This window comes from Tachysurus vachellii, chromosome 4 (assembly GCF_030014155.1).
Source record: "Tachysurus vachellii isolate PV-2020 chromosome 4, HZAU_Pvac_v1, whole genome shotgun sequence".
In the NCBI taxonomy this organism is placed as follows: domain Eukaryota; kingdom Metazoa; phylum Chordata; class Actinopteri; order Siluriformes; family Bagridae; genus Tachysurus; species Tachysurus vachellii.
In genome coordinates this window covers 19,259,816-19,287,347 of record NC_083463.1, presented here as the reverse complement: position 1 = coordinate 19,287,347, position 27,532 = coordinate 19,259,816, and the positions used below count along the sequence as shown (strand labels likewise).

The 27,532-nt window shown below is 37.0% G+C and overlaps 2 protein-coding genes across 4 annotated transcripts in view; one reads left to right on the top strand and one right to left on the bottom strand.

Annotated features, from left to right (window-relative positions):
* Positions 1-1,530: 1,530 nt before the first annotated feature.
* itcha (itchy E3 ubiquitin protein ligase a) lies at positions 1,531-18,365 on the bottom strand. 3 transcript variants are annotated; one of them, XM_060868226.1, is made up of 24 exons: positions 18,209-18,365; positions 12,506-12,570; positions 12,203-12,344; positions 11,953-12,077; positions 10,945-11,076; positions 10,592-10,634; positions 10,194-10,372; positions 9,815-9,992; positions 9,507-9,602; positions 9,098-9,272; positions 8,780-8,849; positions 8,528-8,612; positions 8,246-8,374; positions 7,985-8,057; positions 7,812-7,883; positions 7,611-7,699; positions 7,336-7,495; positions 7,002-7,135; positions 5,946-6,086; positions 5,135-5,255; positions 4,925-5,029; positions 4,720-4,816; positions 4,509-4,581; positions 1,531-4,105 (listed from the first exon to the last, which is right to left on the bottom strand). In XM_060868226.1, the coding sequence occupies exons 2-24, from the start codon at positions 12,528-12,530 to the stop codon at positions 4,006-4,008; spliced, it is 2,544 nt and encodes an 847-aa protein (XP_060724209.1). In that variant the 5' UTR covers positions 12,531-12,570; positions 18,209-18,365; the 3' UTR covers positions 1,531-4,005. The 3 variants fall into 3 exon arrangements, with proteins under 3 accessions (XP_060724209.1, XP_060724211.1, XP_060724210.1); XM_060868228.1 differs by having other exon boundaries at positions 8,780-8,843; XM_060868227.1 differs by having other exon boundaries at positions 18,235-18,334.
* Positions 18,366-19,113: 748 nt separating this feature from the next.
* The window catches only part of necab3 (N-terminal EF-hand calcium binding protein 3), a 46,499-nt gene continuing 38,080 nt past the window's right edge, over positions 19,114-27,532 (top strand). The window contains exon 1 of the mRNA XM_060868225.1: positions 19,114-19,389. Coding sequence (XP_060724208.1) covers positions 19,273-19,389 — 117 coding nt within the window. The 5' untranslated portion in view covers positions 19,114-19,272. The remainder of the gene's footprint in view (positions 19,390-27,532) is intronic.

Genomic DNA, 27,532 nt, shown 5'->3' with positions numbered 1-27,532 from the left:
ACTTTTATGGGATACAAAAGCTGAAAATCACAGTAGGTTCAACACCGGCCTGCCAAGAGAAGGAATCTAAAATTATTACAGGCACAGACACACCAAAAGTCTCAATTTCTAACATTCAACTGGCTAGATTCTAGGAATATGTGAACATGATAGCAGGGGTCAGTGTCCTTGTGCATCAAATCACATTAATTATGATCTAGGTTTAACATAATAGATGTTTCCTGTCTCTCACAACAGCCCAGCTTTATCAGTTCAGGGTCCCAAGTTTAAACCTGACCTTGGGTTACCATTTCTTTTTGACTTTCCTCCAGGTTCTCAGGTATTTTTCTTACCTGCCCAAAAACATATCAGTAGGTGGTTAGTTTATGCTAAATTGTCACTAGTTCCAAATTTATGTGAATGGTGGCCTGCAATGGACTAGTGTCCCATTCACCATTTTGTTTCTAGGGATATTTAATACCATCTGAAAATGGTGATACTTTAATTGTGACCATATTCTGAAAAACAACACTTACTATTATATAATAAACAAGCAACTCTAGGTGTGTAAATGCTTCATCTGATTATTAGGACTAGATGAAAATGATGTCATTATAAAACAAGGATGCTCAGAAATATGACAATTTCTTTTTACTGGTTATTGTCTCTTCTCTAAATCTGTCGACAAATGTGAGAAGTTACATTCCCTTACTCATTAGTTGTACTCGTTCTGATTGCCATGTCATAGTTGCTGTTTTTAAATCCAACATCATTTAAAAACAGCAACATTTTGTGCAACATCTTTGTGCACTCACAAAAAACGCAGGCAGACTCTGAACATGCCTCAGAGGTTTCTGTTCACAATATATTCTTAAAGGCAAGTGACTTTTTTTTTTCTCTCACTGAGATGTATACCACCATGAGACACGCTCTTTCTTCTTTTCCTTCCTTAGCAAAGAACCGCCTCAAAGCTGTGATTCCTCAAGACTTCAGCTGCTTTTGAATCCTGACAAAGGCTTGTAGGCACAAAGCCAGACTCCTGTTTTCTGCATCCTTCCCTCTCCGTTTCTCTCTCATCACCTTTCTTACACATGCTAGTTACGTATGTACGGCATCTTGTACAAAATGCATAACATACGGCTACATGAATGAGATATTCGCATGTAACGAAAGTCATTTTTAAATTAATTGTATAGTCATTTTGAGGAATTCCTCATTATAATCAAAAACCCTTGTACATTACTGTAAGTACAGAACATTTGTAAACTCTTTGTATACAACATCTCTAACACAGGAGCAAGCAAGTAACCACAGCAAATCCTGAAATTAAAAAAGCTTGTAATTAATACACAAATGATTGATTACTGATTGAAATTCCCTCAGGCAGAAATAGCCGCTCCCCTCGAATAGCCTGTGCATCCCGAAGCCAACTGAGGTTAAAAGGAAAAACACAAAACAAATTTATAGCTGCTTTCTTTTCCAAAACAATTGTAAGCATAATTATTTGAAATTCATTTACAATATCACAAAGAGACAAATGAGCAAGAGCAGTTATGCATTATGTATTTATTTCTTCAGTTCAGAATATTTTGACAAGAAATCAACCAACTGTACACATCCACATAAGAAAAATAAAATTAGTTTAAAATAACATTAAACCCCACTTATTAAAAGATAAGCTAAATGTTACAAGATTTACAATATATTTGTTAGATAAGAAAATAAAGCGATGAAACAGTCTGAAACTTTCTGCAAAATGGTTTTTAAGACATGATTACATACAAGGGGGTTAATGGGCAACTGAATGACATAATATTAACCTCAATTTGTTGACAAATCACCACAGATCAGTTAGAGCACTGTCAATCAATATCACACCACAGCATATGATCACGGATTTGTTTTGGCTACAGGGATAAAAAAATCAAGATCAACTTAATGTCAATAGTACGTCGTTCAGTGTACTGCCTGTAAATTTAAACCGTACTCTTAAAACAGTGGTGTACAAAGTCAGCCGGACATCGTGGCTCTTTGAAAAACTACTTTTACAAAATAAATAGTTGATTTCACAGAAATAAAGACAATTTCATTCAGCACTGGAATCCATTTCACTGTACATCACAAAATGATATTTTAATTTTGCATAATTTTGACATCAGGCAGGTTAATCCAGTAACTAGCCAAGAACTAACAGACTGATGATCTGTTTGCTTCTTTATTTTATTTATTTATCAGACGTAATTTAAACAGGAGTGCATTTGTCTGTTTTATTACTGAACTGACACATGAAGAATTAAAGTTAATGATGTCTGACCTATTCAGGCATATCCATTCGATTTAAAAACAAAGTAATTAAGAAAATAATGTACTCCAACTCCGACATAAACAACACAAGCTCACAGTTTAGAGAGGGGAGTTGTTTCACTTATTAAGTTATCTCATTATCTCTATTTGGGTTTTGAGCTAGTGCTATACTAACCTTGCTATTAACGATTGATGTCGCTTCTATTCCAAACACAGATATGATCAGACCCTACAGTGAAAGCAGACAACTCACTATGCTCTTTAAAACTACGTGGCAAGATTTTGCTGTTGAAATTTATATTAACATAATAGTTCAAATACACAGCGTTGCATTTTTTCAGAATAATTCTAGCTCCTAAAGCAAACACCATATCAGTAATTTCATTAAAAAGAAAACACCAGTAATGAAAATGAAGCACCTTTAAACAGTAGAAGACCTGAAATGCCCAAGCAAAATCGTTACTGGTGATCGTATTCAACTTTTGATTTCTACATTAAAGCATGGTAAGGTCTTTAAAGGGATTCAGGTGTTCAGGACAGTTTTGGAGAAATCTAAACCTGCTCAGAAAACTAGAAAGTGACAAGTGCATGGTCAGACTCGCGTCTAATGAAAATCGGCTCAATTTAGAACGTTTCATGGGCTTGTCAACATACAGATAGTGTCATCTGCCATATGCCGTAAATAACGCAGAGAAAAAAATCAAATAGAAACTAGTCACTTGTCAAAAAGAAACTAATTTTATTTCCTAGACTAAAGCCTAATGGTATCAACCAGATTTACAAATCATTTTTACCACAATGACATGTACATCATAGTATTTAAAAATGCAATCTTCTATCTTACATCTTCCTAACTTGCTCATTTAAAAAAATTTCTCAGAAAACTAGATGAGGGATTTGTATATTATTTCAGATAAAATAGATTTGGACGATCCCATCCCAACTCTTTTTCAATGTTGGGATGATATGGTTCACTTACAGCAGATGGATTAACTTGCACTAAAAGCATGCACCCATTTCAAAAATTGGAAGGCTGATTCTAGACACCAGAAGACTAAAACTAGTTGCTGATCCTCTCCAGGTTTTCATAAGAGATTTGATAACCCAATGTCTTCTATGTTTATCAACTCTCAAAACTCTGGCAAAATCTATTAGCCATCAAGCTCATTTCTCAAAGTGTTTTATCAGTGTGAAAACATTCTGATTGAAATTCTGAAACTCAGCAGAGTACTCAGACATGTACCCAAATGATAGAGAGCCTATAAAATAAAATGGAAAATTCATGCATACAGTCAGGCTACTATAAATGCTGCCAGAAAAACAAGTACCCGACTGTAAATGAGGCATATACAAGATTAAACAAATCTTGTAAAATACTTATTATGAATCCAGCCAACCAGGGTGCATAGCCTGGACTGTGTGTGTGTGTGTGTGTGTGTGTGTGTGGGATTTAGTTCATTTAAGCCCAGACATTCTGGTACACAGATGACAAACAAAGACAGAATAACCACAAAATAGTGACATTTCAAAAAGTGCATTTGAAATCAGAGGGGAAATTTGAGCCTAGGTGATGTGAGGAAAGAATGGTGCTCTCAAGATGTTTTATCTTCTCACTACACCTCTATATTTCAGTCGTTTAGCAGCATTCTCTCAGGTAAGTCTGAATGGTAAACTGCTGCCATGGAGACGTGCAAACGACATGCAGGGGTGCGAATTTATGCATCACTCTTGGCCAAAGCCTTCTGTCTCCTCGATGGCAAACATCAACTTTTCTTTGAGCTGCTCATAGCTCTTATAGGGAGGCAGATCCAAACGGTTGAAACTGTTATGGTACAAACAAAATAGCCTTATTTTTAAATGGTACATAGTCAAACATTTACATCATTTGTGTGACAATTTTATCCAAAGCTGAGTTGAGACGGGATACAAATGAGAAGTTGAGGGTGCAGGGCCCCTTAGTGGCAGCTGGGATTTGAACCTATATCCTTCCCATCAACTGCCAAGTAGCTCAATGCCTTAATCACTGAGCTACTACTGCCCCGTAAGGCTTAGTGGCAAAATCTCAAGGCAAATGAAGAACAAAAACCAAAGAAGAATAAGCGATTATATTTTTTATTGTAGCCAAATAAATGCTGTCTTAGAATCAGAATTAGAGTGTTATTAAAAGAGACATGCATCACCTCAAAATGTTTCAAATCTCACCATGTGCTCTGCAGGAAACTTACCATGTGTGGCTCCTGGGAAGCCAGTTCTCTTTTCCCACTTTCTCGATGCAGAACTTCTGTGGCCCATTGCTCCCTATTGAATAAAACAGTATTTCATATTTTCCTTAAATGTTGATACGCAAAATCGTAAGCTTAATACTAATTAGTAAAATCAGCTTGGTTACAGCTCAATGTACATAATGCAAGCAGGAGCAGCTCATTACACACTTACCCATGAGATCAGCAAACCCTCCAACAGGAAGCCTGCAAGTCCCGGTCACGAACTGTAACAATCGCATCCTCTTCTCGTTGTCCATTTCTTTCACAAGCTACAGATAGAGAGTGAAGGACTGAGACAACAAGCAATTTTCCATCAAGCACCAAGCTCATCTTTCAAATTGCTTTATGAGTGTCTGTGAATAAGAGGGCAGACTAACCTGCCAGAACCACATGATCTGCTTGCTGTTGCGGGCATAATGTCTGTAGATTGTGTTCCTCTGCCAGTCTGAAAGATCAATCTCCTGCATTCCACACAGCATCACCTATAAAACACATGGGTGTATACCTTTACATATGATTTTACGACACAAGTATCAATGTTGAGTGGAGTACGAGAAATTATTATATATTAATATTATGTGCTCTACCTCCAGCTCTTTGGCGTCAAAATACTGTAGATACTGCTGAGGCAAGACTTCGTTAAAACCTTCAAAGAAAGCTTGAGTCTGTTCCTCTACCCCCCTGGATAATCTCCACTCTGCCACCAGTCTGGGAAAAAAAAGAAATAAAAATAATGCAGATCTTTAAAGATGATGGTTCAGTTTATAAAGGTGCACTTTATAATCTAAAGCAATATAAAGTCTGGCCTGCACTATAGCTATGCAATGATTTTGACCAATTTTCTTCTCTTTAAACTTGTTTACATTTTCTGGCTCTGTTTGCTTTAAAGCAGCTTGCAAAGAGTATGGATTTTGAGTCAGTAAGATCAATTTGCCATACAGACAGCAGAGGGCTCTAAAGATTTGAAATTAAAAATGTTCGGTCCATGTCATTTATTTTATGTTATATATTATTCTAGCCACAACCACCAGAAGTTCAATGTTTTGGTTTCTAGCAGTAAACACTTGAACACTTAGACAAAATAAACATTTGAAGACAATAAACATCTGAACACAATAAACACTTGAACACTTAGACACAATAAACATTTGAACACAATAAACACTTGAACACAATAAACATTTGAGCACTTAGACACAATAAACATTTGAACACAATAAACATTTGAACACTTAGACACAATAAACATTTTGATCCATATATAGGATCAAGAGTGGTTATTCATGTAAAAGGAGGCAGCACGTTTAGTGACAAAATGTGCCAGACTCTTAAAAAAGCTAGATGTCTGGATCGTGAGTCTACTCAGGAGTTGTACAATAAGTCTTACAATACTTATACCTGATGTACTCTTCCTTATTTTCCTCGGTAACAAGAACGTTTCCTCCATCTGGCTTGAGCTCATGAGTGGTGACCTCACCCAAGATCTCCTTATCCACTGAGAAATACATCTCCAGCCCACACTCCTCCAAGTTATTCTCCCTGTGTGTAAATGCCATTGCAAACATTAGTACATGTTAAGTACCATTATGTTTAATTTTAAACTAAGTACTAGTAGTAGTATCAGTAGCAAAGTACCATTTATAGCAACGAGATTGCAGTGTGGTGTCTCTTGCTTAATGTTTAAAGCTTAGAATGCGTAAAAATATCTGTATAGAAATGTGGCTATATTCAAAATATTTCCACTAGATATTCATTTCTGCAGTGCAAGCACAAAATTAGTGTAACTCCTCAGATTGTGTTTTGTACAGTGTGTCCAAAAAGTATTCATAAAGTTATTGTTTATTTCTCTACTATTGTACTATCTACTATTTCTCTACTATTATTGCTTCAACATCAAATGAACATTTTTAACATTTTAACATTTAAGTTAGTCTCGAGTCCTGAGTCCAAATGTAAGTCAGGTCTTATTATATATTTAATTGTGCATTTTATTTCTTTACCCTTATATTAATTACACACAATTTAAAAGAAATGAGGTTGATGCCATACTGAAGAATACTTCTCAATTCTGCTTTACACCATTTTAACAATTCTCTTTTTTTATTTTATATCTCTAAAGGCTCACTTCAAGAGAAAGAGATAGAGAGAAAGAGAGAGAGTATGTGTAGTGCTGTATAATGAGAGCTCCTTTAGATTTTAGAAGAAAGCAGTAACAGGATCAGCAGAAAAACATATTCCAAAATATTCTGCCTATTCTATAACAAAGATGATAGAGATGATGTCTCCAACCCACACACATCAAATGCATTACCATTATCTATGAAATCTCTCCGAGAAAATATAGAACTTTAGTCTGACCATCACAAATACATGTTCTTTTTTTGCAGTCCTTGACAGATAGTAATCTGTTAACAATAATATGATTATAATAGACAGCAGCACAGTTTCACTGACTTGATCCAGATTAGTGAGTTGTAGAACTCAGGGTCAATGGATTCCAGGTCTTTCAGGGCCAGAGGCTTGTTCAAGATCCGCTTATAGAAGGGCAGAGAAAAGCCGGTGTCTATGAATTTTCCATGAAACAAAGCCTAAGAGAAAATAAGTAATTAAAACAAATAGGTCAGATTCAGTGAGACACAACCATTACACAAAACTATGGTTACTAAAGTTAAACTGTCTTTCAGGCACACATCAAATATTAGATTATTACACTGATCTCAGCCATCTCTGGTTACTGGTTTACTATTTTAGCATTTATTGAATAAAATGAAAATGTGTGTGTGTGTACCATAGCAATAAATCTTCCAATGAACTTGAAATATTTGAGGTGGTCTGGGTTAATGGAGGACGCAGGGTTGATCTGCAGGCAGTAGTTGTCTTTACCCGCATACTCAAAAAGACAGTACATGGGGTTCAGAACTTCATGAGACAACAGGAAAAACCATTCCCTGTAAAGGACACAGACACAATTTTCTAAAAATAACTTCTAGAAATGTACTCTCCGGAATTGATGACACACATCTTACAGGTTCAAGAAGTTAGGTAACCGATTAATAAACACACCTAGCTACGCCTCCATAGTCCAGTCCCTCCTCTCCTGGAAAGATGATCCATAGTCTCCGCCTCAGATCTTGTGGGTGGAAGCTCATGATCTATGAAATAAATGTTTTCGACTCTGCATCAATAATCGTAATAATCAACTGTAAATTAGGAATTTTAAAGCAACAGATGAAGCAATTCAGCTGCATAAAGCTACAAGCTGACCTGCTGAAAAGAATCCTCAAAAAGTGTCTTGCGACTGACGTTGATTTTGATGTGCTGAGGCATTGCCAGTTGCTATAGTAAGCAAAAAAATGTTACAGGAAAGAATGTCATAATAAACTGCATGTATATAGTGACTGACTTTTATACAAGCAAGAACATTACTGCAGATATACCTGACACCAGAAGCGGAAATAGTGCACTTTAGCTTTAAAGTCACGCACATAGGTAATCTGAGGGCCATTCTCACTGTTTGGCATAGAGACAAAGTTAGAATGAACAAGATGAGCTGACCAATATGTTCCAATTAGCTGAATTAGCCTTAAAGAAACATATTTTATACTGATACTGACACAAACATTTAGCCAGCTTTATAATAAAAATCAACAGATCTTAATTTAAGCGGCACACATGCACAAGAACGCTGAAAGGCTCACAGTGAGGATTTCCCTGTGCGAGGGTCGATGTAGGTGGTCGTTCTCCTGTTGTGGTCAACAAAATATGGAATCCCGTCCACTGTGAACCTCATCTCCCAACCTTCTGGCAGGGGCTTTTCATTTAAAAGCCTGAAACACGTTATATAAAGTACACAATTATTCCACTAATTACAACAGAGTTGTTATTTATGTCACCATTAATTGGAATGTATATATTCCTACTTAAACTTAAGCAATTTGAGATTTTGGGATTCAACGATTTGCTGGTAAGTATTTTCTTACCCCTGAGTTCGAGGATCCTCCCACTGTGTTGAACGCGTAGTATGATGAACAAAGTACATTCTCCCATTTGTATCAGTTCGCTTCTCTGTAAACAGAAAGGGCAGACAAAGAATCTCAAGCTGAAACTCTGTGCTATTTAAGATTTAGGAAATCATAATTCAGGATGTCATACATCACACAATTAAAAAAGGTTTGTGAGACTGAGGGAAAAGGTAAGCTAACTGGTTTGGAATGTCTTAGTGACTGTCTCACCCCATCCCTGTGGTAAAGGACCCAGTGGATCAAACTCTTTATTAGGAGCTGGCGCTAGTTGATCCTGTAACTAGAGAGTAAGAGAGTGAGAGAGAGAGAAAGAGAGAGTGTGTGTGAGAGAGAGAGTGAGAGAGAGAGAGAGAGAGAGAGAGAGAGAGAGAGAGAGAGAGAGAGAGAGTGAGTGAGTGAGTGAGAGAGAGGATACAAATTAGAAGGGTAACAAAAACACTTACTCACTTAAGGCAGAAAATCATTTATTGTATTTGAAACAATGAAAGCAGCTAGAAAATAGTAAAAGATAGGTATATATGTTCTAACCCCAAAAATAAATCTCTGGTTGAACTGCTGCATGGCTCCCTGTAACTGGCTACGTTGGTTCTGCCATTCCTCATAATTCCTCACAGACTCTGCAGTGGGCTGCTGCCATGTGGTGCTCCGACTAATGTGATCCACATAATACACTCGGCCCATTGGGTCCACGCGGCGCTCCCAGCTACAGAGAAAAAACATTTTAATAATCATTCATTTTGTGCACTCATGTAGATATAGTTTTTAATTAAGCTTGGTCTTAAAATTATAGGCTTGAAACCCATGCTTAAATCTAAACCCACTTAAACCCATGCTTAAACGTAAACTCAGGCTTAAACCAAAACCCAAAACATATCCATGTTAATTAAAAGGACAAATATCAATGCACTTGAAATATCAGTGTGTTAGACTACAGTACCCAGGAGGCAAAGGTTCAGGCCGCTCCCATGTGGTCTTTTTCTCAATGTGATCCACATAGTATATACGACCATTCTGATCCACCCTCTGTTCCCAGCTACAATATACAAAACACAAACAAGTCAGATAATGTGTTTTTTCATAAAAATCTAAACAGGGTAACAATTAAACAGGTATAATTGCTCGCTAAAGGATTATAATAGGGAATCTTTTTACTGAGTTTAACTCAGCGAATGAAAGAGTGATGAATATCCTAGAATCTGATAAATAATAATTTTTTTTAATACAGAGTCAAAGAAAAAATTGCACCCATGAGGAAGTGGGCCATTGTTGATGGGAGAAACTCTACGTGGAGTGGGGCTCACTCTCAGGGCTGACCCTGAGGTCGAACCCTGGCTTGCTGTTTCTCCATTCACAAATAAGCGTGGGGATGAGTCTGGACTTGGACCACCACTGCCATGGGTCGGTGTAGAGCCAGTAGAGGATGCTGAACAGGTTGACAAATGTTGAATAATGAGACCAATAATATCGCAATTTTTAATAAAACTATTTATTCAGTATAAATCAAACTATCAACATTTTCAGTATTTTCTTTTATATTCACTGGAAAAACAAAAATGCTTTAACAAATGAGTTTCAGTGTATCATGCAGTGCATTTTTAATTTATTACAGTTCTGAAACAGGTACCTGTGGAGGAGTTTGGTCTCTGTGGAGAGGGAGGAGGTGGTCTCTGGGGTCTTGGGGGCCTTGGAGGTCGCAGAGCTCCTGTGGAAGTTGAGGGAGAAGCTGTGTTGCCCACAGCATGACCATTGGGCAGAGAAGAATCATCAGCAATGTCACTGGAGGGTGACGAATCTCGACTCGATCTGAGACAAACAAAACACAAATACTGGAAAATTAAGTTCTATGCAGGATGAAATTCTTCAATAAAAGGGAAAAAAAATGTTCAACCTAAATAAGAATTGCAGATTTTTACAGCTTAAGGTACATTGTTTGATTCTTGGATTTGATAAACAGATGATAAACATTTATGTAAACAGTAACAGTTGTGTATTAAATAAAAAGAGAGGAGAAAGCTGCTGTACCTTCCAGTGGCTTCTAGCTTGAACTCCCTATTTGGTAGACCATCTGGGGGGGAAAAAAACCAAAACATTTAATTAATGCAAGAAATGGCAAATCGCATTCACATGAACAAAAACAGTGGTTTCAAGTAGTATGTAAGCTAGAGAAAATACGCAGAACCCAATATCATGCTTTTAATGCTAAATAACACATCTGACAGCATTTAATCTTAAAAAGCACATGTTTTCTGCATGTCAGTGGAGACTTGTTTGTTGGCCTTCATGTTTTTTCACAGGTATAACATCATTTTGCTCTGGCATTGAATAGGGTGTAAAGGGTAAACCTTATTTAGAGCTCAGGGAAACAGTTATCTTACTGTGCCTCTGTTCCTCAGAAGCAAATGTTTCAGGATCCACCCGCATCCCATCCAGACACACAGACAGATCTCCCACTAAGTCAATGCCCTCTGCATCTGCACTCAGAGGTAGAGTCCGGATCACCTCGTGGACTTAAAAAACAAAAGGAAAGAGCACCATTAGAGGAGGAGTACAAGAAATAAGGTGATAATGGTTAATAAAAATTCAATTCAATTAACTAATCGTAGGGTGGCTTTAACAGAAAACATTGTCAGAAAATAGAAGTCTGGCCAAAGATTTAGGTGACAATGGCAAAAAGTATCAAGGATTATCAATAATAAGGTACTATCAAATCAGTCAGTACTATGTGTGAAAGGGTGTTCAGCATTATAATCTTTATATAAATACAGCAACAGTTCTTAGCTACAATAACCAGGTGAGACGATCCATTAAAGCAAAAATGAGTCTTAGGCATAACATATTTTGGGGAAGTTCTATCTTTAACCTGTTGATGTGGGAATAATAAGACCGAAACTTTCCTCCTACAACAACACAAAATCATATCACAGCATGACACTCTTTGGGCTAAAACTTACATGTTCAAGATTTATTTATTTTCTACATTTAGAAAATTTCACCTAAAATAAAATTTTCTTACGTTATGGGACACCCATTATAGTCCAATACATATGGCTGTTATTTTTCTCAAGAAACCACATAGTATTAAAAGCTTGTGAAACATGAAAAAGATGCTCAGTATTCAACACCACCAACACTAACTCTAGCAGGTCAAGACAATATTTCATGCTAGTGGTTCATGTTTACAAGGCCAGTGGGTGTGCAGTTTCTATAAAAGCCTTCGTGAATCATGCACTAATCCAGTTCACCTGCCTTCCTTAAGAGTAAAGTAAGGAGAAAGTCTCTCACACACAGAACAAACAACTGACAAGTTATGGTGCACAAAAACTTATGGTGTTGTCTTGCACCAAAATATGGTGTTGTGAAATGTGAAAGACAACCGCACTTACTCTTCATGTCATTGGATTTGAGGGTCTCACTGACTTCTAAAGTGGCCATTCCCAACAAAAGGTCTGCTTTGAGGGTCTGATGACTCCAGACACGGAATATTAACTTGCTGAATGGAGTAACAATTCTACAGGAGATTAAGAAAAGCAAAAGATAAGCAAATGGATAACGAAAAAAAAAAGAGAAAACAATATTTCTATATTTGAGAGAAAACAGTAAGCTTAGCCTGGCATATCATCCTTTCAAACTTACACTGTGAGCGGCTGCTTCCATTTTGGACTGAGAGTGTTGGTGCACTTCTCTGTTTTCTTTGACTGGCCATCTACAGCCACCTCCACATATGGACTAGGCCCAAACCAGTTCTTCTTGTTCTCTTTCAGCTTAGCTGACAAAACTAACGACCAACAGTTAAAACCATAGTATCAACAAAAACAGAGAAAATAACCTTGAACTGAAACTAAGTAGACAAATGATGTTCAAATGTACAAGTATAATCTGTTTTATCGAGTGAAAATGGGCTAAATCAGGCAAATTCATGTTTCTTGAAATACTCACCTGTTATTTGTAACTGGGCCTTCATTGTTTAGCCATTAACAGTAGCGGCTGTAGCTCAGATACATCTGTCAGAGAGAAAATTAAAACCTGATTGAAATGAACATGTATTGAGAAAGCAATACGATATGGCTGCATTTGACAATCAGATATGGGTCATTTGGGCAAATTTAATAAATACCATAATTTTGTTTTATAAACAGTCCATAATCTATGGAACAACTTTTCTAACAAACATTAGACCAAAGACAGAGACAAAGAAGTTGAGCAGAAAAAGCACTGAAGAATAATAAAGTGGAACATTTAATCCCTAATCAGGTGTATGTATATATATAAATATATACACACACACACATACATACATACATATTTGTTAAACACAAATCAAACAGTCGTGCACTGTGTAACACCGAAGTGGCGACATCTATTCAGACACACCACGCCTTAGTCACCCATTGCTATCCTGATGGGTTGTTTTCCAGCATCACCCTACACCTATTCAGTGTGTAAACTCTGTGTCTTTCTATGACATGGCCTCTCTCTGACTCTCTCTCTCGGACTCTGTCTTTCTCTGACTCCGTCTCTTTCTCTCTCTGACTCATATATATATATATATATATACACACATACATACATACATACATACATACATACATACACACACACACACAATACACTATTTATGATCACAAGTCCACCAAGCAAAATTGCAATATGTAACAATGCATTTGTACCTTAATTTTTAACAAACTCTTAGAATTGTATGCGACTCTCACTGCATTTAAATCATTTACTGTCCATTTAGCATTAGTCATTTACCTATAGCCCTCTCAATAAGTTTCCTTCCACAAGTAATGTTTTATTTAAAGCCACAACAATGATGCAGAAGGCAGTTACGGTACAGTACATGCTAGACAGAACTGTGGCAGTAGACTTAACCCCTTACAAATGGGAATCTTTATTTGCTTTGCTATACTTCCCTTTACTACAGCTGACTTTACAGGAAAAAAATTAGACAACAGTAAAAGAAAAATGTATAAAACAGTCTCGCTTTCATCATTTGCTCAAAGAGTAAATTTTACCTGCACACAATCCTTTTGTGTCTCTCATTAAGAAGCACAATATAAAAATGAGCCTCTCATTAAAATTTAATAAGGTTGGGAGAATATTTCTTCCAAAGTAATACATTAATAAACTATGGTTGTGCTGTGCTTTGGATATGCTACTTTTCTTTTTAAACAAATTCCTGACATTAATATTTTATTAAAGTCAAAGAAATCTCTCCTTAAAGACCCATAGACTCGGATGAAAGAGGTCACATTATTTGCTTATATGAAGAAAGAGTATGAGCTGTCGCCAAAGAACCCGGGTTTTGCTAACATTCTGCTAAAAATCCCTTTAAATCATCTTAAGGGCCTTCAATGAATTCATAAACATACTTAAAGCAGAACTGACTGTTATGGGTTCTAACAAGTTTAAGGCACTCTGGCCATGGAAGGTGTCTCTTAAGGTTCACACAAAGGGTTTGAATTTCCTGGGCATATGGATCTGCAGTACTTACTTGAATAGCTGAGAAGTTGTTCACTAAAGTGTTACTGCTGTCTGTGTGTTTCTTGTTTCTAAAAAGACATTGCTGTGTGTGATTAAGTATAAGTAACTCTGACTGAATACAAGGAGTATGAATCTATGTTTTGTTAAGGTGTCTCACAATTGATATAGTTGTATAAAAAAGGAAGGCAAAATGTTTCTAGACAGTAGCATAATTGTGAATGAAAGAATAAATGAACAGGAAGAGTTTAATTTTACAAAGATAATTCTGGCCAAAAAAAAAAAAAAAGTCTTCATGGTTGTTTCAGTTGCGTAATGTGTGTGTTTCGGTGTGCAAAATGAAACACACATGCAGTCGTTTGTAATAATTGTGCATGAGGTACTTAATTCTCTCTAAATTCTCTCATGTGGTATAGCTGCACCTTCTTCTTGGAAAATGGCTCCATTTCCTGTAAATTGTTTGGTTGTCTTTCACAAACTGCACGTTTGAGATCTCCCCAAAATGGCTCAATGATATTGAGGTCAGGAGACTGTGATGGTCACTCCAGAACCTTCATCTTTTTCTGCTGTATCATTGTCATGTTGGAACATCCAAGAGTCTCCCATGTGCAGCTTACGTGCTGTAGAATGCAAACTGTCTGATAGTATGTTCTGATAAAATGCTGCATTCATTTTGCCATCAACTTTTACTAACTTCCCTGTGCCCCTGGAGCCACCACCATGCTTTACGGTGAGGATGGTGTACTTTTCACCGTGGGTCTTGTTGACTCCTCTCCAAACATAGCGTTTATTGTTGTGACTAGAAAGTTCAATTTTGATCTCATCACTCCAAATGACTCTGCTCCAGAAGCTGAGAGTCTTGGTGTCTAGGTGCTGTCTGGTGTACTGAAGGTGGGCCTTTTTGTGGCATGAGCACAGTAACGGCTTTCTACTGGCAACTCAATCATGCAGGCCATTTGTGTTCAAGTACCTCCTTATTGTGCTCCTTGAACAACAACAACACTTTTTTTCCAGAGCAGCCTGTATTTCTCTCAAAGTTGTTTGTGGCTTTTTCTTTGCTACCCGAGCAATTCTTCTGGCAGTAGTAGGTGAAATCTATCTTACTTTACCTGACCGTGGCTTAGTATAAACAGAACCTCTTATTTTCCACCTCTTTATTCAGATATCTGTTCAGATATGTTCTTATATTCTTTTCCTGCTTTATAAAGTTTATCTACCTTATTACGCAGGTCAACTGGCAGTTCTTTTGTCTTCCCCATGGTGAAGTATCCAGCCAAGTCAGTGCATCACCTCATGAGCTGTGAAACTCACTGACTATTTATGCATAGACACTAATTACAATATAATTACAATTACACTGAGTCACAGGTGTGGAAACCTTACTTTAATAGCCGTTTAAACCTCTGTGGGTGAACCGGTGTGTTTATAATGTGGCCAGACATTCAATGATATGTAAACTTTTGATCAGGGTTGTTTAGGTGATTTCAGTTATCATTATTTTTTTAAAAAGGAGTCAAACAACTATGTCATAATTATTGACCACTATCCTTAAATAAGAAAAAGAAAAAACTGCATTATCAGTCATATTTTCCAAATAAATGGCAATATAAATAAATTTTTATATAGAAAATAAATATTTTCTGATAACTGGAACAAGGTGTTACAGGGCAGAAATGTGTAGAGAGACAATAGCCTACTCAGTATTTAATATAGTTTGACATTTTAACAGAAACAGAAAAGCCCTTGTCAGATAGTTGCCATGTAGGGGAAAAAGACTCGCCAAATCATTTCATCTGTATGCACTTTTTTTCAAGGAAACCACGGCATGCGTAGGACTTGCTGTGCTTTAGCTTCAACCCCTTGTGCTGTAATACCAAGAAATTATCTCTGTGTGACTGTTGAAAATGGGATGCTACATCCTGTGACTTCAAATTGCAATACGGTTTCTGACCACCTCTGCAAACTGGCATGGCCTACAGTTCAACAACTGAGAGTTATATACTGTAGCGCACAGTGTGGTTTCTGAATGCCTCACTGTCTAATTGCATGCAGTTTCTAGGTGTGTACTGGAAGAGAAGCATGCTGGAGTTTTGCACTGTCTCTGGCCATCACAATCTTTATATTACTGTGCTCAAGGTGTCTTGCAACAGGTGATTACTTTAATGACACCACATCAAGATGTTTTACTAACTCCTTCATTCTCCATTGGGCCTCTCTGGTGGCATGCTCTGTGCACTTACTGCACTTTTTCCTTACTATACTTCTCTCCCTTTCCTACTTTTCCATTTGTTACTGGTCTCTATTTGTCTGCTGAGTGAATCATGCTTCTTTATTGCACTACAAATCTTCCAGTTTTGACAGATCTCCAGTATCTTACATACTGCTTGTCCTGTTAAGAGAAGATATATAGTTATAAACCATCATGCATTTTTAAAATGCATTTCAATTTATAATCAATAAAGTTGCAAGAACGCATCCCTTGCCCAGGAAACATTTTGCATATTTAGTGACATTTGAGGTGGTTTACTTTATGAAAGGTTTCCTCTCATATGTTCACCTGCTGTTTTCATTCTCAGCACGAGCTTCGTACCTGACAAAAATGTATTATGATATTCATTGATTGGTCTTGAATAACTGCTTTAACCTGACAAGGGACAGGGAGTATTTTAAAGCCTATCCTGTGGAACACCCTGGATGTTATGCTAGTCCATCACAGTGTTTTAGATATGTGTAAGTGGTTTACTTGTTCTCATAGCACTCTTTGTTTATGATCCCAGAATACACTGATAACAAGATCAGAAATTATTTAGCAAAACAGTGCTTCAATACTGCTTCCTTAAACCGTATGACTACTTTTAAATATTACAACCATGTCTTCTTTGCAAGAGCCCCATACTATTTTAGAGACTGAGCCCATTTTTCTTTACTGCATAAAAAAACCCAGAGACTGTTGTGTGTGACAGTCCCACAAGATCAGCAGTTATACAAATACTCAAACTTGCCAGGCTGGCACAATCAATCATGGTTCTGAATTGACATTTAGCACCACACACACTTACAGAATAAAAATGAATAGAACACTAAGGCCATGTGCCGCTTTTTTCATCAAATCTTCTTTTTCTTCTCCAGGTAAGAAAAACAGTTCCTGTTGGTGAATTTCGTTTTTCTCCTGGAAGATTTGTTCTATCTGCCAGGGCAGGATTGGACGTGGCAGCATTGCAAACTTCTCGACACACCCACTTACAGTCACAGGTGACAAGATCACCAGTCTCATACACACACACACACACACACACACACCCACACACCTACCTAAACAGCTTCTGACCAACAAGAAGAGTTGCCCCGACATGCAACATCACTATTTCTCGAACCAAATATCAATAGTCCACCGTAAATCCGATAGTTACGTAACACATGACATATTACGTTTCCAGTTACGTTGTTCAAAGAAAAGTAAAAACAGAACTGTATTAAACAGTTGGTGCGTGTTTGTTATTTGTACCATCAGATTAACCCCTGATACTTAGAGGACCCGGTCATACACTTCCACTGACAGGAACTAAACATTTAAGCTTAAGTAGTATGATACATAACAAACGCAACATGACGAACACCGTAACACGCCTTTAATTTTTACAGTCTGTTACTTTAACTGTATGTTGAACGCTACAGTAAAACCCAGTAAACGCTGGGCAAAATATTCGGAGCTAAGTTTGCCAAGAAGTTAGAAAGTATTGCCATAAACAGCTAGTATTCATTTAAATAGAAAGCTTCAAATTAAATCATTTATTTGAACATTATGTTACATTTAAACATCCGTACACCTGCTATCACAAGTTTGCGCTTATAGTGACAATCGTAGTTACACGGTTTCATGAACACAGCCAGTTAAGTGAACAGTCATAGAGTAAATTACCTGACTTTCAACCGTATCTTTACTGAACTCCCTACCCTTAGCTTGCTAGCCTTAGCTCGCTAGCCTTAGCTCACTAGCCTTAGCTTGCTAGCCTTAGCTCGCTATCAACAGCTAGCACAAATAATGGAGCTAGCGCTACTCGCCGCGACTGTCAAACGGAAACTGCTAGTTAACTAGCTAGTAGAAAACAAGCCCATATTTCCGGAGTGTCGTTATTTTTAGTCACAAAGAAGCATTACCTGGTTTTAATGGAGTTATGTGGTACCTGAAGTTCAGCAGATGTAGAGAAGACAGACATTCACGTTTTGTTTCGGTTGATACATTTTATTCCATTGACTAAAGGTCCTCCACACAGCCGCCTTTGCCGGTCACGTGACTCCCAACACCGTGACGTTGTGATGGGCTTCAGTCTAAACATCACACTTAGCAACCGCATGGGTTCATAAAAACATTACCAAGTTTAACACTTAAACAAAAAACATTTAAAAAAACTATAATACTACTACTACTACTACTACTACTAATAATAATAATAATAATAATAATAATAATAAGGCCTAGAACCATAAATTAAGGTTCATTAAACACCACCAGATAGCACTGTTGATTTCTTTTGTTTTTTTAGGACTCGTTAATAAGTCAGTTTTATCTGCCGAATATTCTTATAAGACATCATCAACAACAAAATACCACTACCATTATTACTACTACTAATAATAATAACAATGATACTATTATTTATTATTATTATTATTATTATTATTATTATTATTATAAAACAGTTGACATTCGCTTAAGGCATCTGAGCTCACTAACACTTCTTTGGTGAATAGAATAGAAATTATTAACGAATAATCTAAACGGTTTGTAAAATGTAATAATAATAATAATAATAATAATAATAATAATAACACTAATAATAACAATAGCAATAAGAAGAAGAAGAAGAAGAAGAAGAAGAAGAAGAGGGGTGTACAAATACTCTAAGCCTCTCACTTTTTATAAATAATCTAATACTATTACAGTAGTCTTACTTGATTAGTTTTAATCACAGCTTCAGTCTCTTTCCGGGAAAGTCTGGAATAAGATGCGAGCCAATCAGCGTGCTGGTGGGCGGGGCTTCTAGTCCGCGAAAGTTCTTTAGCGTCATTGGTTGAGGACGAGCGCAGGCTGGAGCAGGTTAGTGTACCGTATCACCGAGCTGTGAAGCGAACATCCGCAAATCTGCTGTAGATCTTACAAGCAAAAGGATCCGGTCTAGTTTGAGCTCCTCTCGTTAGTCGTTCAGAAAGCACAGGAGAAGATGCTGTCATGCACGGAGATGATCACAATGTGTCTTCAGTCAGCGAAGAGAGAATATCTCCGCTCTGATCATGAACAGCTGCAGCAGCACAAACACGGACTTAACACGTTTCACGACGTAAGTGCAGCAGATCGGGTTTCTATTAAGCGTATTTATTATCGTCATATTGCATGGTGAACTAGGAACCAGCTTGTGTTATACCAGATGATGTTCTACACGAGTGTGTATAATGATGACCTACACGATCAGGACTTCTGCGTGTGCTGCATAGACACGAACGTGAATGACACGTAAATGACACGCGTGATAATTATTCACATAATGTCCATGATGACCAGAGTAAAGTCAGTAACTTGGGGTTTAGAGGATATAGAGATAGTAAAAATATTAGATCTTAGACCTTGTATCAAATTTATGGACCACAGTGAATGTGTGGTTATTGAGCTGGGGCATAAAAAACAGTGCACAATATCATGAGTGACAGTTTAAATCGCTGAGGCAAGTAAAAGGATGTCAATGCAGGACGAGATTGTGTGTGTGTGTGTGTGTGTGTGAGAGAAAGAGAGCAAGAGAGAGAGAGAGAGCGAGAGAAGAGGGAAAGAGACAGAAAGAAGAGAGCGAGAGAGAGTGAGGGAGATAGAGAGAGAGAGAGAAAGAGAGCAAGAGAGAGAGAGAGAGAAAGAGAGCAAGAGAGAGAGAGAAAGAGAGCAAGAGAGAGAGAAGAGAGAAATAGATAGAAAGAAGAGAGAGAGAGGGAGGGAGAGAGAGATAGAGCGAGAGAGGGAGAGAGAGCAAGCGAGAGAGAGAGAAAGTGTTAAATTAGGAATTTGAATATATTTCCAATTTTATCTCGTTTGTCTTGCCATTGTATGCAGAAAACCATTATGCACAATGGTGATGGGAGTTGAAGCCTCATGAGGAAAAAGGTGCAGATGTTCTCTCTGCATGGTTAAGTAAGCTCCTGTAGTGGGGTCTGAAAGCTGTGTGTATATGTGTGTGTGTGTGTGTGTGTGTGTGTGTGTGTGTGTGTGTGTGTGTGTATGTGTGTCTTACTGGCAGATTTGAGAAGAGATGATCTGGGGGATGAGGTTGCAAACAAGCACACACAAAGCACAAAATCCAGTTTCTCCTCTGCAGTTGTAACCCTTCAATTTCTCTCCTCTCTGTTCTGTCTTTAACAGAAGATTATTCCAAGCTCATACAAAAAGAGGCAGCTGAATTAGATGTATGTTAACATAATGAGTAAAATTGCTTTTTAATTGAATACAATTTTCATTTACCATTATATTATTGCCAACAACTTGAATGGAAACTCAGAACTTTTCTCAGCGTTTCTTAGCGTTTGGTCTCCTTTTTGTGTTCGTGACAGTGGCAATGACTCCACAAGTTTGTGCAAAACCTGATCTATTGTAGCTCAAATAAATCTGAGTATTGTCTGAAAACATGTTTTAATACAGGGTTGTCAAACCCATTTTAGGTTGAGGGTCAGAAAAGAAAGGATTAGGCTTAGACATTGTTTTTAATCTTAATGAGCAGCCAATTACATTAAAATTAACTATACAATACTAATAGATATAATTTACAAGAAAACTAGAAAAATACACACTCCTCTTAAATGAAAAACTGCATTTGACTACTAATAATCATCTGAAGTTGAACATTATCATAGTTATACCTTAGAAAAAATTGCGTTGAATTAATCCATTTTAAAAGAAATTCTGACCTTTTGTACATAACAGATAACATCATCACGATCTCATATATATATATATATATATATATATATATATATATATATATATATATATATATATATATATATGTTGTACATTTACTTTATTTAAGCCTTAGATTTTCAATAAGGTCTCAGACTTTTGAAGCAGACTTTATATTTGACATCCATGTAATCTACATTTTTAACTTGTGGAGTTACTCAATTCCCCAGGAGGTAATAAACTACTTATAGTATGTACTAGATTGTGGGTTTGTACGAATGCTTGAAGAGGCATTTCTGAATGATTTAGTTGTCCTGGTGGCCTCATGCATGAAAACAAGCACAGGCCAAATTAATTGGTTTCTTATTCATACCACTATCATGAATAGATGAGATTATCCATGATATTTCACAACCTAGAGAGGCTTATCCCATCCTTCATATTCATTCTGTACAAACCTCCAAATCATGCCATGCAATCATATACAGCAAAACACAGCCAAATGAAGTTAAAGCACAGACAATAAAATAAGAAATACAGTATAAAAAGAAAATTTCCTCTGAATGACAGACAGACAAACCATATAGAGGGAAATGAAGAACATGGCCTGATAATGAAATATATATAATTCAATTAGACAAAGAGCTCACAAATTCAGTGAGCTCTTATATTATCGCTCCAGTTAAATGGTACGAGGCTTTGCAGGATTGAGGTACTGAAGTATTTACCAGAATTATTACTTTGAGCCCACTTTCACTCCTTGGGGCTAATAACAATCTGCTCTCTCTGAATCTTCAATTTTAAATCTCTAAAGGTAGCTGATGGTAAAAGAAATCCCCAGAACTGGGCTTTGCAACTATTTTCAGAAGGGCTACACCAATACAGACTAAATATTAATCAGGGTTCCCACGCGTCCTGGAAAACCTGGAAATCCTGGAAAATTAATGACCATTGTTCCAGTCCTGGAAAACACATGGAAAATGAGAGAAAACATAAATTGTCTTGGAAAAAATCTTGTCCTGGAAAATTATTTATCATTTAAAGAACAGTTTACAACTGGTCGAAACAATTAACATTAGTAACAGAAAGCGCTCTGTTCAGGGACGCTGAGTTTTGACGGGTTTTTTGTTATGCTGTTTAATCTTGCTGTTGTAAACATGTTGTAAACATAAGGCGAAGGCCGGTAACTTATAATAGGTTTACTTATATAAACTTAAAAACACGTTTGCAAATGTGATACTGATTTTTGCAACAGTTCACTAAACAAGAAGTTAAGTGACTTCCTTTCTATCCTTCACTAACCATAGACCTCCGTGAAGTTGGCACCCCATAAAAAGAAATAATCACCAAAACTATGCCATTCGTTTGTGCTACGTTTGTGTTGATTTGTGCCGCAAAAACGAACGTTTGTGCTAGTTTGGTGTTTGAGATATTAAACATTATATTTTTTGACCGTGTGACGTCACTTTCCTCCCAACATCGCCCAAATCGCTCAAAACCGGCTTAGTTCGTTTGTGCTCGATTTGTGCCCATTTGTGCCGTTAAAACAAACACTCTATCTGTTTTCCTTCCTGAGATATAACCAAAATATTTTCGGGAACTGTGACGTCACTCTCCACCCCAGTTCGTCTAAATCACACAAAACTGGTGTCATTCGTTTGTGCTCGGTTTGTGCCGTTGAAATGAACGTCAAGTATATTTCCCCTTCTTAGAAATAACAAAAACAATTTGGAGCTGTGACGTCACTCTCCACCCCGTGCCGTCCAAATCTCTCCAAACCGGTGGCGTTCGTTTGTGCTCGATTTGTGCCCGTTTGTGCCGTTAAAACTAACCTGGTATCTCCGAGCCCTTCTTAAATATAATGGGAAAAATACTTGTTTGGGACTGTTACGGAACTCTCCACCCACTATCGTCTAAATCGCTCCAAAAAGGTGCCATTCGTTTGTGCTCGATTTGTGCCGGTTCGCGCCGCTAAAATAAACATTGAATCTTATTCCCTACCTTACAAATAACAAATACAATATGGGACAACTTCACGGAGGTTAACCATAGTAGTTCCAAACAAAGCCGGAGCAGAACGCTTTTAGCAACATACAATACAGTTTCTTTGAATATGCGTTTATTAACGAATCGTTTGTGAAAGTGAGTCAATGACACATTCATAAATACCGAGAGAGAAAGCATGACTTCACCTTACTGTCAAAATCAAATGCCTATCGAAAAAGTGTCACAGAGAAAAGTGAGTGAGGAAAACATGCAAGAGAGTTTGAAGCAACTAAATGAAAAAGTTCAAAAGGATACTGTTCATTGGAGCTTAATGCAGTGAATGTTTTGGACAGACAATTAAATGTTGTTTATTCCGTTTGAGAATGCTTCTGCAGTTATTTTTCATAATGCCGGTTGTTGTTGTTTTTTTTTTTTGAGAATGCAGTTGGAGAAGAGGGAAGGGAAAGTTTAACCAGAAGGGCCTTGGCAGTTGTTATAATGTGTTCATTATAATACATTGAAGAGTTTAACTTCAGAAGCTCTGTGTGGGTGTATCTGGTGTTTTTCTAATTTTATAGTTAAGTAATAGCCATAAAGTTGTTTTTAAGACTTCTGGAGAGAAGAACATATTACTTTAGGCCGTGAATCTGTGATCCTTGTCTTTTTTTCCTAAATTTGAAATGTCCTGGAAAATGATCTCTGGAAAAGAGTGGGAACCCTGTTAATTTATTGTATTGCCTTATATGTTGCTTTGCAGTATGTTTAAATAAACAGGCAAATCCATTCATTGGTGGTTACATGCCATCATTATACATCATAATTTCTCATGTTTGTTACCGTAAACATTGTGTATTTAGACGAATAATGAACAAGGCTAAGAGAAGTGCAAAACATTTATTAATAGATTGTGTAGGAAATAAAACACCCTGTAGGGCCTGTTATTATCGGTGTGTAGGAAAATAATCAATGAAGCAGCAGGGTGATACAAAATTGTTCTTTTCACACTCATAGTAAAGTGTTAGTGTTGAAGTGTTCCTCTTCTACCACAGCAATTTGCCATCACTTCATTTATTTTTTTTTCAGTGTATGACACATTGTACACAATAACGGATTATAGTCACATGTAATGTTATGGAATGCCTGTGAAACAAGGTGGTTCACTTCGAGTCTAGCAGATATAATGTCATTTTCTCGAAGCCTAAATTTCTTGAAGCCAGACATCTTGCTACACGCTGCATCACATGACAACTAAATGCATTTAATGTAAAGTGCTCACTGCAATCTAGTACAGACATGAACTCACAGACACCCAGGATTGGTTATTGTTGCTGTGATTGACAGCAGACAGAGTAAAGTCAACAGACAGCTTTACTCTCTTGGTCTCCTGGTTACGGGTAGCTCCGGCATTGTCAGGATTCTCTCTGGCAGTCTGTTGATGTTTGTGTGCTTTCTTCTCATTGTTGTGTTCCTGAGAAATCGCACAATGCAGAAATGTACTAGGAATGTGTTAAAAGGAACAGCTTCACTTCTGACACTGGAGACTCCTTCCATGAACGTTAGATAAATGTCCCCTGGAAATATCACCCAAAAACAAGTGATATGTTTTTATTTGTTAAACAACAATTTGTTTATTATTAGATTTGATTGGGTTCAATTTGGTGGAGCTTCTACCATATATCGAATGTGAATGCTGGTACTATAGAAATGATAACATATAAGAACAAGCACATATGAAAACCTTTCAGTCTGCACGACTGCTAGAACTGCTGTTTCAGAAAATTGAACAAACCTCTTCTAACCATTTAAAATCTAAAAATCAACGGTGCTGTTGTATAACAGTCTATAGATTATAAGTATACAATAAAATGCGCTTTGTTTAAGGCTTTTTCCAAGGTTTGTTTTTCTTTTCATGGTCTCTCATGATCTCTAGCTTCCTTTCTTTGTCTCAGAGGAAAACAGACAGTGGGAATTGAGTTTCCCTACAGTCTCAACACCTGCCAAAGAGCTACCAAATTCAAAATCTCTCTCTAGGAAGCTTGGATTGACCTTTAAAGTGAATAGTTAATGATGTTTTATCCTGTTCTTAGCTGCTTGCAGTCAGATACAACTGGGCTTTATTCCCTGCAGGCTAAGGGAATAAGGTTTACATGAGGAGGACTGATGGCTTGTTGTTGGTCAATGGAGATGACTCAGTTTTATTAGTCTGTGACAAAAGGCCACAGAAAGCTGGATCCATGTTTATTTAAATGATAATCCTGAGTCATTGCTGTCATTTCAGTGTTAGTGACCTGGAAAAAAACCAACTATGGCACTATAGCTTATATGTATTTATTGAGACTATAATTTTGTAGGTGTTTGTACAAGGCTTTTTTTTCCCCCCATGCGTTCGTGTTTGGCCCGTTCATGTCTGCACACAGTTCTGTGTGAGCAGGACACACAGAAGATATTTACTCAGCAGCTGTAGCCTGGCTACAGGCTCCATCTGTCCTTGAGAATGTGGCTATCAGTTTTCCCAGGCGTAGAGAGCATCAAGATGTGTGATTATATGCTTGCGTCAAAATCTGCACACAAGTGTGTGTGTGTCCTTTGTGCATACTAATTTGTAATTTCCTCAGGGTGAAACACATAATGTGTTTTATTTTTTCTGATTACAGCACAAATTGAAGAAAAAATATTATGCATAAGATTGATGCATTGTGTATTTTTGTTATGTTCTTTGGTGCAGATGGTCACATGACGCATATTGCAGAAGGATAAAATGGTTAGGTTTGAATGAATCTGTTTTTAAGAGTTGTGGCTGATACAATACTATCAGCTGTTTCCTTTAACAATGTCCCGTGGTTTATTTTCACCTTAGGAATAAGCAGTATGCTAACAGACATTTTTTGCACTATATTTTTGGCTGATGTTTCAACACCCAATGTAAATGACTGCTATAGATAGAATGACAAACAGGATCGCAGACTGTCACCAGCTGCATCACAGTCGCATGCACAGAGCACATTTTGGCCTTTAGCTTGGTTTCCGGATATGTAAAAATGTCATGTCTAAATTCTGAAGTCCAGGCCAGTAAATAAAATGCTACATTATTTATAGTTAATAATATTAGTTTAACCTGATTGATGCCATATTTGTACTTTGTGTTATTACCAATGGAACTGAATGGTCACTGGCACTGTTTTATGATATTACAAGCAAACACATGCTGTTAAAAGAGTTGAAAGACAAGTGCTGTAATTTCAAACATAAAACATAATATTTTTTTTACTATGAATAGCTACATATGACATGAGAATTAAAGCCCTGAGAGCTTTATCTTGATCAGATTTGCCAAATCTTATCCGTAAAGGGTCAGGGTGGCTGCAGGTTCTCATTTCATCCAAGCAGGAGCCAGACCTGAGCCTGTTGAAAGCTAAGCTCCACTGATTAAACAGGTGGAATCAGGGTTTGCCTGCTGCTTGATTGGAAAGAAAACCTGCACCCACAACCAGAGCTTTTTGGATAAGATGAACACACCTGATCTAGACAAACTATTTCATCATAAGCTGCAGAGGTTTCACATTTTCAGAGTTTTATATAAGAGCAACATTGATAATTATAACCTGCAATAAGTTGAGATAAGCGGTAGGTGCATCAAATCATGTTTATTATTGATGGTGTTTATTAGGAGTATTGCACTTATCTTTTTTGTAATTCTAGGCGAAAGATGATTCACAGGCAGACAGCATCAAAAGTGAATACACCGTAACAGACTTGTGCAATATAAAGATAGTATCATCCCTACAAGTTATTGCGGTACCTAAAAATCCCCCATCCACCGGAGTTTTTGTGATTGCTGCAGACTGCACATCTGATAATATTATTACACGCACATGCACTCACCTTAAACCTGAAATGGTTGGAACGGTCCATTTCCTCCATCTTTTAAGCCATTGGTTCAGTATTGATTCAGTATGATTCAGAAGCATGCGATATCATCACCAAAACATAGACGGCGGGGTATAAATAAACTGATTAAAGACAGAAGATCACACCGGTGACAGTACAGGGGAGGAGACGAGACCAGAGTCTTAACAAATGCAGAGCCAGACATAAGCACTTAAATATAAACCCAAAACAAATCAAGTGCTTTGAAATGCACCATGTACCTAAAGGATGATGATTATCCATGATGATAATTCTGTTTATGTTCTAGCAGCACTGACTATTATGTAAATAGACTAGTTGTTATAATACAATAATATTAATGTCTATTTAAAATGGTTTTATGTGCACGTGTTCAACTGTAGTACTTACTTTTATGGTGCATCCATAAAGTTCATCTAGTTAAAACAGAAAATTGTGCATGAATGAAAGATTCTTCATAAAAACTAAGTGTAGCCTTCAGTATTCAGGTCTTGCTTCTTACAAATATCTTTATTAAGTTGTATTTGGTATTTCTTTAGTACTTGGGTAATACCTATTTCTATAGATGTGGAGTGGTATACATAGGATCAGGATTTACAGGACTACGCTTTAAGACAGCAAAAATTCTGTATTACATTTACATTTATGGCATT